This window comes from Asterias rubens, chromosome 14 (genome assembly GCF_902459465.1).
Source record: "Asterias rubens chromosome 14, eAstRub1.3, whole genome shotgun sequence".
In the NCBI taxonomy this organism is placed as follows: domain Eukaryota; kingdom Metazoa; phylum Echinodermata; class Asteroidea; order Forcipulatida; family Asteriidae; genus Asterias; species Asterias rubens.
Genome location: NC_047075.1, coordinates 10,471,555 through 10,481,442, shown reverse-complemented (window position 1 = coordinate 10,481,442; position 9,888 = coordinate 10,471,555). Strand labels below are relative to the sequence as shown.

At 37.8% G+C, this 9,888-nt stretch overlaps 1 protein-coding gene across 4 annotated transcripts in view; it reads left to right on the top strand.

Annotated features, from left to right (window-relative positions):
- Positions 1-3,509: 3,509 nt before the first annotated feature.
- The window catches only part of LOC117299081 (serine/threonine-protein kinase STE20-like), a 42,611-nt gene continuing 36,232 nt past the window's right edge, over positions 3,510-9,888 (top strand). For all 4 annotated transcript variants that reach the window (XM_033782500.1, XM_033782499.1, XM_033782497.1 and 1 more), the window contains exons 1-4: positions 3,510-3,881; positions 4,757-5,176; positions 8,518-8,621; positions 9,559-9,630. In XM_033782500.1, the coding sequence (XP_033638391.1) occupies positions 3,794-3,881; positions 4,757-5,176; positions 8,518-8,621; positions 9,559-9,630 (684 nt within the window). In that variant the 5' untranslated portion in view covers positions 3,510-3,793. The remainder of the gene's footprint in view (positions 3,882-4,756; positions 5,177-8,517; positions 8,622-9,558; positions 9,631-9,888) is intronic.

The window sequence follows — 9,888 nt, the reverse complement described above, 5'->3', positions numbered from 1 at the left end:
TTCAAAGGGATGCTGCAGTGAATTAAAAACAAACAGTTAATTTTGCTGTCATTTATTCTTTGATATATGTGTTGAACATCAATAAAATGTGTTTTGTTTTTTCCCCCGACAAATCTGACTTGCGTAAGTAGCGATTAAGTCATGCCCATCTTTTTGTGGATTGTTACCGCCCCCCTACCATCGACGTCACGTCGGGAATTCAAACATATCGTCGAATGTATTAATCCAGGTGTGCTTAAAGGCACTGGGGTGGATTTCACAAAGAGTTAGGACTAGTCTTATCTCGAGTTAGGACCAGTTACCTGTCCTAACTTGGGACTATCCATGCAATTTGTATATCTCCTAGGACTAGTCCTACGTTAGGACTAGTCCTAACTCGTTGTAAAATCGACCCCTGTACACATTTGGTTATTGTCACAGATTGGTATTCTCACTTGGTGTATCCCAACATACGCACAAAACAAACCTGTGAAATTTTGAACTATATTGTTCGTCGTCGAAGTTGCAAGAAGATAATAATAATTATAATAATAACAGTAAACAATTATAAAGCGCCATATCCATCGAAAACAATGCTTCATGGCGCTTATACAGAGAGACATTTAAAATAGAGATAATAAGCAAAAACAATGATAAAGAAAAAACACCCTAGTCGCACAAGTTGTGCGCTTTCAGATGCCTCGAACTCGAGACCTCAGCTGGGGTCTGGAATTCAATTCAAATATTAATTTAGTGAGAAATAACTTCTTCGTCTAAAACTAAGTTACTTCAGAGGGAGAAAACCGGTCTTTGACAATTACCGATAGTGTCTTTAAAAGCTTCCTGTAATTTAAGTTTACCTCTACACGTGTCACGTTGCTTAGGTATGTGGGACTAAGTTTGAATAATGAAAACTAATCATTGTACATAGCACCATGATGGTTTACAATGTGTTGTCGCGCAACATGCTATCAATGCTGCGACCCCCCTTCTACTCTGGTTTCGATAACTGCAGACGGAGTTCTTCTACTTTGGCGTTACACAACACAATGGACCAACGGCTTTACACCCATCCGAAGGACGAAGCATCATGGTTATAAGTGTCTTACTTGCGGACGCATGTGTACAAACTGATGTTCCAAACCACACTCTGCTGAACAGAAAAACCATAGTTTGAATCCAGTGCTAGGTTATGACACGCCAAATATGTAGAGATTGTGTTGCGCTGAAACTTTTACATGTGGCGATTTGTATAGTTCTTAACAACCTTTATAGTAGTACACCGTCAACCATCAATTGACCCCACTTTAATCAACGGTTTTGAGACAGGAACCAATTTTACCGAGAGTTCAAACCTGAAATGGAAAGGCAGTTTAGAACACTCTTAACGGTACTGTGTTAGTTGACTTTGTCAATCTTGTATTTATGAAAAATGCTCACAAAAAGTAAAAGAAACTTTTTTTCAATCTAGTATATTTGTTATTATTTAATACTCTCTTTGTATATGGTATATATCAATGCAATGCTGAAATGTTCCTCTTTAAAATGATACCACATTTGCAATGATTACATATTGCTGGACTTGACCACGTTAATGAGAATGGGACAAAGTCACAAATCAAATGTGCCAAAATTAGCAATTTTGTGCTACGGTGTGAACAGTCAAATTGACACTGTATTTCAAACGAGCAAAACAACTTATACTGATCTTAATCCACTTTATTGAGACAAGAATTTTGATATAGAGCAAGACAACTTACTAATCTTAATACACTTTACTGATACAAAAAGTTCAGTAACGAGTGGATGATCCGAAGGCGTTGATGACAGCCTGGCACCTTCTTCTCATGCTGCACACAAGTCTTGTGATGTGCTGATGATGAGGGATGGTGTTCCATTCTTCATTAAGGAACCTTAGTTAGCCACAGTTGATGTGTTGGTGGTTCTGGCGCGGACAGCGCGGCCAAGCTGGTCCCACAGATGTTCCATGGGATTCAGGTCTGGACTGTTAGCGGGCCAATCCATCCCGTGCACCCCAACATTGTTCAGGTAGTCAGTCACCAGTCGGGTTCGATGGGGGCGAGCGTTGTCCTTTTGAAAGATGGCATTTGGTCCAAAAGTCTGCAAGTATGGGACTGCAATCGGCGTCTTGTAAAGACCCATTAAACAAGGTGTTTTTCAAGAGGTGCAAATCTTTGTGTAAACCGCATTTATGGTTCTGAAAAGCGTGATCAGTTTGGTTATTGACCATTACCTATTGACCATTTAGCACAAATAATGGTAATTTTGGCACATTTGATTTGTGACTTTGCCTCATTGTTATTCGTGTAGCCAAGTTCAGCAACATTGTAATCATTGCAAACGTGGTCTCATTTTAAAGACAGTGGACACTATTGGTAATTGTCAAAGATTAGTCTTCACAGTTGGTGTACCTCACCATATGCATAAAATAACAAACCTGTGGAAAGTTTAGCTCAATCGGTCGTCGAAGTTGCGAGATAATAATGCAAGAAAAAACACCCTCGTCATACGAAGTTGTGTGCTTTCTGATGCTTGATTTCGAGACCTCAAATTCTAAACTTGAGGTCTCGAAATCAAAGTTATTGAAAATTACCTCTTTCTCGAAAGCTACGTCACTTCAGAGGATTCTGTTTCTCATAATGTTTTATACTTTTAACCTCTCCCCGTTACTGGTAATCAAGAAAGGTTTTATGATGATAATTATTTTGAGTAATTACCAATAGTGTCCACTGCCTTTAAAGAGGAACAGTTCAGCTTTGCATTGATATATACCAGTACAAAGAAAGTATTAAATAACAACAAATATATTGGATTAAAAAACGTTTTCTTACTTCTTGTGAGCAGTTTATATAAAATAATTGTGTAACTTGGTGTTATTGTTCAGGTGTTTAAGCTATGCATATACGAAGTGTGGACCTGAGAAGAAAAAAAAGATCCACATTGTAGACACTTAAAAACACTATAAGATGGAGTTTACAAACTTCCATAACTTGTTTTCATGTGTTTAAAGAGAACGTTTTTTGTTTTTTGTTTTATTTTAAGTTAGCAAATCGAAGGAATTTTCACAGAGAGTGTGTTCAAAACAGAGTAATTGTTTTTTTTTTTTTAGTACTGCGATTATCATTTATTATGTCTACCTCACATAATTATGTTGTTATGCTATACATTATAAATTTACTTGTTGATCAGGTCGCGAACCATGGGCTAGATGAAACACCAATATTTGTTTATACTTCTGTTCTTCGATAACTTATAAAATTGTATCCGATAAGTTTACATTAGAACATGATGTCATTGCCATGGTCCAGTGAAGTTCATTGTTACACCAACAGGGGAAGTGTGGAGGGAAAGTCCCTTGTATTCAGACCTTGGTAAACAATACCCAGTCAACCATGACGTTCCTTTATGCCGTTCTTTGCTCGCAGCAATGGTCCTTTGTTGGTGCATCGACCAAGTTCACATAACTTTACTATGGTTCTCTTGCGAGATAGAGAGAGAGCGAGGTTGTGACGGTGTTACATTGGAGGGAAGTGTGAACTGTACATTATACCAGTACATTCTACAGTCATCAGTTTATGCGATCCAATGCTCAAAGACCTTCGCTTTATGGACCCAAGGATTATAGCTGAATGCATGTGACGTTGCAAACCAACTTTCCTCCAACTACAGTTGTAACTGTGCGCTCCAGAATTAACCAAAGTTTCGTCAGTTGATTTGTATTCATGTTAAGCGTATCTAATGATACATTATGGAGAACTACACTTTTAAGTGTATGTGAAATGGTTATTCTTCAATGGCGTCATCGATAGTGAACTCCATTCTTCTTGTGCTTGTGGTCGTTGTGCGCATGTCATGGTGTAATGCGCAGGACAGCAACTCTGGTAAGCCTTCTGAAAACAGTGTACATGTATAACCATTGGGTTAGGTCATGATTTAAAATATTTTCAAAAGAGTTAAGCTTCCGGGAGCTTGTATATGTAACGAATCGTCTACATCTGGTGGCGTGATGTGGTCTTCCTTTATATCGATTAATGTACGGCAAATTAGTTTAGATAAATATCAGAGTTGGATACAGAAGAGGGTACATGGATATTTACTCGGTCTGCTGTCACTGAACTGGGAATTTCTCGAGTTTTACAACAAACAGTAATTAAACAGTAAAACTGTTTGAATACTGGTGACGACCAGGGCACTTAGAACGAAACGTTGAGTGTTACACCGATGGTTAATTTCAGAAATACTCTTCAAACCACACTTAGGTGTCACCAAATCTGTAGTTTCATGTTAACCGCCATTTTGTAGTCTTAAATTTATCGTCTCGTTGTTATATTAATGGGTTCTTGAAAAAGTGTTATACATTTTGTTTGTTTGTACAAAATTAAAAACAAGTTCATTCGCAGACGGTTAACATTATTATTATTATTATTATTATTTTTTTTTTTTTTTTTTTTTTTGATATATTTTTTTCTAGCAAATGAAGTTTACCGCAAGTGGGAAGCAAATGTTTGGTACAATAATATTTTTAAAACCAAATAAATTAATCTTGCTTTTCTTATATATTTCATTGTTATGTATTTATCTGAGGGTGTACTTGTCCGTTTGGTTGTTTGTATGTTCGTTTTTTGTTTTTTTTTGTTTACGTGTTTATATGTTTGTTTATTTTTGTACCTGCGTTTTTCTTGTGTTTTGTTGAGGAGGTGTGTTTTTTTGTGATGGTTTATTTATATGATACTTGTTTTCTCGTCCACTGTATTAGCTTTGCAACTCCTGGACTTCAGCGTTACCAAAGCGGAACCACCAAAATACAAAGTCGGAAAACCAACCACCATCACATTCAGGGCAAACATTCAGAACACTGGACCCACAGCATTAAGCCCCTCACGTTCAGTTTGTGTAATCTTCTTTGACATCTCAACGGGGACAGAAAATAGTAGAAACGTTGGCCAGGTTAATATTAGTTATCCAGTAGGACTCGCACCCGGCCAGGTACATCATTTGACACGCGAGACTGTGGACATAACGCTCACACACGAAGCGTGCCCTGGCGGGAATACGTCCGGACCGAGGCAACTTTGTGCCGGAGTTAAGTCAGACGGGGCTACGACGGGCACACCTTACTGTCTTGATTTTGAGGAGATTGACGAAGGGGGAGCTGGGGAGATTGACTGTGGTGAAGGTAAGCATTCAATATTTTCGGATCGTTGATGGCTAACAATAACATAATCTAAAAATGTAATAATTTATTGTTTAAAGTCACCTGGAAGTGGTATTTTTTCATAATTAAGATTTTGTCACTAATAATATGTGTTTTGATGAGTGGAATGTGAATACACAGTTAACTAAGGTTTTAAAAAATCAGTTCTTATGTTATTTACAAATTTAAGAGTAGACCCCGACCCGAAAGGGCGCTGTTCGTGACGTCATCGAGGCAGACTTTGCCTGTAATGCGTAGAGTAAACACAATTGCAAAGTACATGTACGGACCAAGTCGTGAGTTTGTACGTTTAAAAAAAAACGTTAGCTCAGCACACTGTACATAGTGACAAAAAAAGTTATTTTAAAAACAAAAGTTGAAAAAGAAGAGTAAACAACTTAAAGTAAACAGCGACTACCATTAAAGGCAGTGGACACTATTAGTAATTACTCAAAATAATTATTAGCCTAACACATTTATTGGTTACGAGTAATGGGGAGAGGTTGATGGTATAAAACATTGTGAGAAACGGCTCCCTCTGAAGTGCCATAGTTTTCGAGAAAGACGCAATTTTCTACGAATTTGATTTCGAGACCTCAGATTTAGAACTTGAGGTCTCGAAATCAACCATCTGAACGCACACAACTTCGTGTGACAAGGGTGGGTTTTGTCTTTCATTATTATCTCGCAAGTTCGACGAACGATTGAGCTCAAATTTTCACAGGTTTGTTATTTTATTCATATGTTGAGATACACCAACTGTGAAGGCTAGTCTTTGACAATTACCAATAGTGTCCAGTGCCTTAAAGAACGAAACAAGTGAGTTTTTTTTTTTTTTTTTTTTTTTTTTTTACACATGACCATAATGTAAAACAGCTCTTGTGCTGATTTGTGTATCCTGTATAAAGATTTTTAAGTAAATAAATAAATAAATAAATAGATCATTCCTTACCATGGGAGCAACAACTGAGAAAGCACGATTATCATAATACTTGTTCATCGTAGAATTCACAGGTGGAGGCTCCAGTCGAATCTCGTTGATCTCTGCGGAACGCGGAGACCAACCAGGGCCCAATTTCATAGCGCTGCTTAACGGTAAGCAAATTAGCGTGCTTACTGTAGCAGAAAAATTACCTTAAAGGCAGTGGATACGACACTATTGGTAATTACTCAAAATATGCATTACCATAAAACCTTTCTTGGTGTCAAGTAATGGGGAGAGGTTGATGGTATAATACATTGTGAGAAACGGCTCCCTCTGAAGTGCCATAGTTTTCGAGAAAGAAGTAATTTTCCACGAATTTGATTTTGAGACCTCAGGTTTAGAACTTGAGGTCTCAAAATCAACCATCTAAACGCACACAACTTCGTGTGACAAGGGTTTTTTTTTTTCATTATTATCTCGCAAGATCGATGACCGATTGAGCTCAAATTGTGTGTTATTTTATGCAAATGTTGAGATATACCAACTGTGAAGGCTAGTCTTTGACAATTACCAATAGTGTACAGTGCCATTAAGCCTGAGCGTATTTTACATGTTAGCAGACACATTGGGCGGCCAAATTGCATGTTAACCGTGGATTTGCATTGTGACGTGTTTTTTTTTTCTTTGCGGTTGGTTAGCACCGGAAGTTAGCAGTCTTTTCGTGTGCTTAACGGTGTTAGCAGCGCTGTGAAATAGAATTCGCACATTAAGCAAAAATCTCCCGCTGACAGCGCTATGAAATTTGGCCCAGGTCGGTGAGGTAGATCGCTACATTGACATTCTCAATTATCTTACAAGTATAATAGGAAGTATAATGACAATCACAGGTGACACTCCTGGTGCAGGAACCCTAACAAAGCTAACAACTGAAGGAACTAATTAAACAAAATAAACAGAAAGAGGCGCAGCTGGTTGGAAGAGATGGCTTTTGAGTTGATTCTTGAAAGTGTCGAAGAAAGTTTCCTTTCTCAGTTTGATGGGTTCCATAGGGAAGGACCCGACCGAGAGAAAGAACGGTTTCCCCCGGGGGGGGGGGGGGGGGGGGGGCACTCGATCGAAGACGGTTTGTGTCCGAGGAACGAATGCGTATGTTCGGTTTATTGTGGATGTATTTGTTGTGGAGCTAATTCTTGAAATGAAATTATTTATTTCATCGAAATTGAAAGTTTTAATGTTGAAATGAATTTGTTTATTTCATCGGAATTGAAAGTTTCATTAATATTCTGACCCTCTTTTATAGTTTGGTTTATGTTTTATTCATGTTTCCCGATGGACTTAAAGGCAGTGGACACTATTGGTATTTACTCAAAATAATTATTGGCATAAAACCTTACTTGGTAACGAGTAATGGGGGAGTTTGATAGTATAAAACATTGTGAGAAATGGCTCCCTCTGAAGTGACGTAGTTTTGGAGAAAGAAGTAATTTTCCACGAACTTGATTTCGAGACCTCAAGTTTAGAACTTGAGGTCTCGAAATCAAGCACCTGAAAGCACACAACTTCGTGTGACAAAGGTGTTTTTTTCTTGTATAGTTATCTCGCAACTCCGACGACCGATCGCGCTCAAATTTTCACAGGTTTGTTATTTTATGCAAATGTTGGGATACACCAAGTGAGGAGACTGGTCTTTGACAATTACCAATAGTGTCCACTGGCTTTAAAACTTACAGACCCAAAGAAACTTTATATAATAATTATTGGATTGATGTTAAAATAAATAGTTCGGTGGCTTTCATGTTTAGACTTTGTCCTAACAATATATTATAATGACAAGGGTGGAGTGAACATAATCTTTACGTGCACCCTTTTTCCACTGAACAGAAACATGTTTAAGTGACTGGATAGTTCCTTGATATGACCGATGTCAAATAAAGTTTTTCAATATAGGTTTTCTCGGCCAATTTCGGAAAATGAGCAGCCAATTTAACCATCAAGCTATTCTATTTCGCGCGAAATCGAATGCTACTGAAAAGGGCCATTCGGTTTCGTTTTATGATTAGTCAAATGTAATGTTGCGTCATTCGATTTAATAAAATAATCATTCAATTTAACAATTCATCAAAGCAGCATTCAAGTTCGCTTCTTGAGGCGTGTGTGTCACGAAAAAAGAATGACGATACGCTAAATTGAACAGAGTGCTAAAGGAATTTGACTCGACTCAAAACGAAATTGAATGGCCGAATTCTGAATTTGAATCGCAGTAACAACTGGAGAGGCAAAACAGCTTTGATTCGAACGCATACAAGTGAAATTGACTGCTCATTTGCCGAATTTGACCGAGACAACCTATAATATGTTTCGTTATTTATCACCGTTGATTTTTCTATTCCGGATCCAGTTCCCATCCCGCCGTATGTAATAGGACTCCCGGTCGGTCTTGTGTTGCTACTGGTGGCAATGGTGGTCTTCTTTTTGGTGTGGAAGAAATGCTGCCGTACAACGGTAAGTCACTCAGCTTACCCTTTCGCCCAAAACTGCTTACTGAAAAAAAAGTTGTTTGAAATTGTTGTTAATAAATCATGGGCGCATGGACCGGACCACTTTGCAAACTTACCCCATCTTTAGTTTTTTTTTTGCTGCATCCAGCAGCAATACACCTGGTCAGCATTGCCGGAAAAGTGCAAGAAACGTGCAAACTCACGACTAGGACGTTCGATGCTCGATCGAGGCAAACGCTGCCTCGATTGACGTCAGAAACGGGGTTGGCGGAGTCACCACCCTAAACAACTTTAGCTATTTTTGTTTACATATAAATCGTGACAAACAATTACTGAAACAGAATATTTTATTGTTTATCAACTCTTATGTTTGGAGAAAAATAAATTATATTTCCAGGTGACTTTAAAGCTTGTTTCAGCCCAATATAGGTGACAACATGCCCCCTGTGGTAGTTGATTTGGGTCAATAGCCAAGGTCAGTTTTAAACTGATTGCGTATACCTCACCCTGAATTGTCGTTCTGGCATTGTGCCAATTGGGCGATGTCTCATAAACAAAACTGTACAAAAAAAAAAAACGTTGCGGTAGGCTGGGGACATTAATAAAACGCACCCTGAGCGATAAACTCCAAACGCGAAGTTAGACTATTTAGTTCTCATCAAATATGACATTTCAGATAGAAATATTTCAATGGATGTTTTCTACTATCATCATTTTAAGACCGTGTAGTTGAATGTATTTGTGTGATCTTCACGTTTGTTTGTTTTTTATCAATTCTGTAACGTTCCTTTAATAAATGTTGTTAATACGTATATTTTAGCTCCGTGTCTAACCATTAAAAGATGACTGTCCAACTTTAGAGTTTGTATAGCGTTTATAGAGCATTGCAATTTCATGATAACTATTTCTGAAACCTGTTAATTCTGATTTTCGTTTTACAGACCAATGTTGAGTCGTCACGGATGGCTGATACGCGTGCGAGATTAATGAGTCTCCCACATATTTACGTTGACGTAAGTTGTTAAAAAAAAAATAATAATAATAATTGTAGAGGCACGGAAGGAGACCATTATTTAAGTAAAAACATTCTCCTACATTCTTCACGTCAAATTGTCGTTTGTTTCTATTTAAAAGTTACTTCATTTCAAGTATCACTGGGGACGAATTTGCAGGTGATGTGTCTTGCTTAAAGCTTTGGTCACTAAAACATGTGTTTTGATGAGTGGAATATGAACAAACAATTAACTAAGTTTGAACCAAATCAGTTTCCA